Here is a 3,478-nt window from a genome sequence, read left to right as displayed (position 1 = left end):
AATGGAATTGCAGATTTGACAAATGTATTAAGTGTAATGAAGAGTACTTTGAAGGTAATAAAGTTGTTTTGCTAAAAAAATTTTAATAAATAGCTTTGAAAAAAATTAAAATTTCACGCCCAGATTGACTGTCTTCACACATCTTCAGGTTGTATGTTCATAGAGTCATTTAAAAATAAATCTAAAAAAAATAATAAAAAATAAATCTATGGGGCAGGAGGGTGGGGGAGGGAGGGAAAAAGAGGACCTGATACCAAGGGTTAAAGTAGAAAGAATATGTTTTGAAAATGATGATGGCAACATATGTACACATGTGCTTGATACAATTGATGTCTGGATTGTTATAAGAGTTATAAGAGCCCCCAATAAAATGATTCATAAAAAATAATAATACTTTTTAAATAAATATATAAAAGATAGTGACTGGCAAAAAAATTAAAACTAATAATAAAAAAATAAATCCATTGTTTGGGAGGCCTCCAGATCACCAGCAGAATTTTACTGGAATTGGGGCAACAAGAACTCCTCTCCAGAGTTTTATAACCAAGATTGGTTATTCCAAGTTTGGGGACATCACGCTTGTCCATTCCAGGTCCAGCTTGGCTCTTTCAGCCCTGGTTGTGCCGAACATGACTATTTCAACTCTAGTTGTTCCACATTTGTCTGTTGCAGCTCTGATTATTCCAGGTCTGATCGCTCCACATTGGAAGCTTTCCAGAAAGAAGGCATCCGCTGTGATAGGAAGGATGGAGGTCCAGGTGTTCTGTAGGTGCAGCGACTTTCTGAGTCCACCAGTTGGGCATTTTCTGCCACCTCTTACATTTCAGTCTCTGGTCCTGGAACCAGCTCTTACCCTGTTTGTAGTTCTCTAAATACATGGCCTCCACGGCTGACAGCTAAACACTTCTTGGTTCAGGGATGTCTCTGAGCTGAAAAACTCACTTTTAGCAGTCAGTAGTTCAGCTTCAAGGGGTCTTGGTGGCACTGTAGGTTAAGCATTGTTCGGCTAACTACAAGGTCAGCTGTTCAAACCCACCAGCTACTCCAGGGGAGAAAGATGAGGCTGTCAGCTCCCATAAAGATTTACACTCTCCAAAAACTCTAGGGAGCAATTCTACTCTGAGTTGGAATCGACTTGATGGTGGTGAATTTAGTTTGGGTTTAGTCTAGGTCCCATGCACTGTCAGAAAAAAATATGAAATATTTTTAAGTGGACAAAGTGATTTCTAGGTGTCTTTTCAATGAAACACACAGAGAGGGAAGATCTACAAATGGAAACATACTGAGTACTGAGTCAGGGTAAAGAAAGATGTTTTCAAATCCCCCTGATAAGGTAGTCTTTGCAGAAGCTTCCACCAGAGCTTCTTGCCCCTGCCCACCCCCCACCCCCATTAAAGAAACGCCTGAGTTAGGAATAAAGATATGTATAAAAGCATGGCCAACCAGTGGAACCAGTGGGGCCAGACCACAAATCTCTCCAGAGACTGCACAGCTGTGCACCAAGACTGGTATGAGGAGAACAAGCTTTTTTCCCCCGAGGCCTGCAAGTTAAAACATTCACACTTACGTAGAGTCATACCTGAAATATCACACGTAGGTTTATGGACAGGAATCTGACTCACTATTCTGGACAGGCATGTGCTGAAACACCCCCTTTGCCATCCTTGGGTGCTGTCCTGGTGATGCCTGTGGAAAAGGTTTCAGCCTCAGGCAGCCTGCTTCAACTGTTGCCTCCACTTCTGTCTCTGGAAATGAAGATAAGGACAGTTCCTGTCTTGTGGGGTGTGGGGAGGATTAAATGAGACAAGGTATATAAAGTTCTCCAAAAAGCTTGGTTCACATCAAGACTCATTAAATACCAATTACTCAAGAAATGGTATTGTTTGCTTTGTAGAACTCCCAGTGGGAGACATTCTTTAGAAACTGATTATTGTTCATTATTTCAGCTAAACAATTTTGTATTCAACAATTTAAACTATTTATCATACTGCCCAATAGCTTACCCTGGCCCCCTTTGACTTCCCTTCTCCCTCCAATAAAACATTATCTTCTCCTTCACCCAAGTCTAGCCTTGGGAGAAAGAAAGCCCAACTTTCCTCTAGTTCCTAAATGCTTCCTCCTCCCCCACTATCATGATCCCAATTCTACCTTGCAAATCTGGCTGGATTGGAGGATGTACACTGGTACAGAGAGGAACTGGAAACACAGGGAATCCAGGACAGATGACCCCCTCAGGATGAGTGGTGAGAGTGGCGATGCCGGGAGGATGGCAGGAGGGTGGGGTGGAAAGGGGGAACTGATTACAGGGATCTACATATAACCTCCTCCCTGGGAGATGGACAACAGAAAAGTGGGTGAAGGAAGGCGTCCGACAGTGTAAGATATGACAAAGTAGACTTCCTCTTCCGGGGTCTCGGCAAAGGCCGTGGGCACTGGGCCAGCTCGGGCGCCCCCGGGAGCCACCAGCATGGCCGAGGGCAAAGTGGGAGGTGCGGCCGGCCTCTTTGCCAAGCAGGTGCAGAAGAAGTTCAGCAGGGCCCAGGAGAAGGTACTGCAGAAGTTGGGGGAAACAGTGGAAAGCAAAGATGAACGGTTTGAACAAAGTGCCAACAACTTCTACCAGCAACAGGCAGAAGGCCAGAAGTTGTACAAGGACCTGAAGAACTTCCTTGGTGCCGTCGAAGTGATGCATGAGAGTTCGAAGAACGTGTCGGAAACCCTGCAGGAGCTCTACAGCGGCGAGTGGGACGGGCAGGAGGAGCTGAAAGCCATCGTAGGGAATACTGACCTCCCCTGGTTGACCAGGCTGTGAGGACCATGGAAAATGATGTGTCCCCGTTCAGTGAGATTAAGGAGAGAATCGCCAAGTGGGCCGGAAACTTGTGGACTATGCCAGTGCCCGACACCACCTGGAGGCTGTGCAGAATGCCAAGAAGAAAGATGAGGCCAAGGCTGCCAAGGCCGAGGAAGAGTTCAATAAAGCCCAGCTCGTACTTGAAGACCTGAACCAGGAACTGCTGGAGGAACTGCCGATTCTTTACAACAGTCGTGTCGGCTGTTATGTGACCATCTTCCCAAACATCCCCAACCTGAGGGATGTTTTCTACAGAGAAATGAGCAAGCTGCACCACAGTCTCTACGAGGTGATGAGCAAACTGGAGAAGCAGCATTCCAACAAAGTCTTTGTGGTGAAGGGCCTGTCGTCATCTCCTCCCCGTGCGAACGTCGAAGAGCCTCTGCCAGCCCGCAATGGCCCAGCCCCAGCCCAGGCCTCTCTGCCCATCGAGGGTGACGAATCCCAGGAGGACGTCTTCTCCAGCTCCCCACCTCCATCGCCGGACAGAGCCCTGGCCCCGGCCGGGCAGCCTCCGCCATCTCCTCCAGAAGTCGTCCTCCGAGCCCACCCGGCCATTGAAGGGGCTGAGCAGCCAAAGAAGAGCGCCTCCCTCCGGAGGACCTCAGGCACCCCACCCACCCC

The 3,478-nt window shown here is 47.4% G+C and overlaps 1 protein-coding gene across 1 annotated transcript in view; it reads left to right on the top strand.

Annotated features, from left to right (window-relative positions):
• Positions 1 to 2,467: 2,467 nt before the first annotated feature.
• Positions 2,468 to 3,478, top strand: part of LOC101639467 (bridging integrator 2-like) — a 20,919-nt gene continuing 19,908 nt past the window's right edge. Inside the window, 3 exon segments of the mRNA XM_030885065.2 lie at positions 2,468 to 2,795; positions 2,798 to 2,866; positions 2,869 to 3,462. Coding sequence (XP_030740925.2) covers positions 2,468 to 2,795; positions 2,798 to 2,866; positions 2,869 to 3,462 — 991 coding nt within the window.

Source organism: Echinops telfairi, unplaced genomic scaffold (genome assembly GCF_000313985.2).
Source record: "Echinops telfairi isolate 266 unplaced genomic scaffold, ASM31398v2 ScPeMD7_19;HRSCAF=73, whole genome shotgun sequence".
NCBI classification, from domain to species: domain Eukaryota; kingdom Metazoa; phylum Chordata; class Mammalia; order Afrosoricida; family Tenrecidae; genus Echinops; species Echinops telfairi.
Note: the sequence above shows the minus strand (reverse complement) of the source record. Positions and strands in the feature narration are given on the sequence as shown.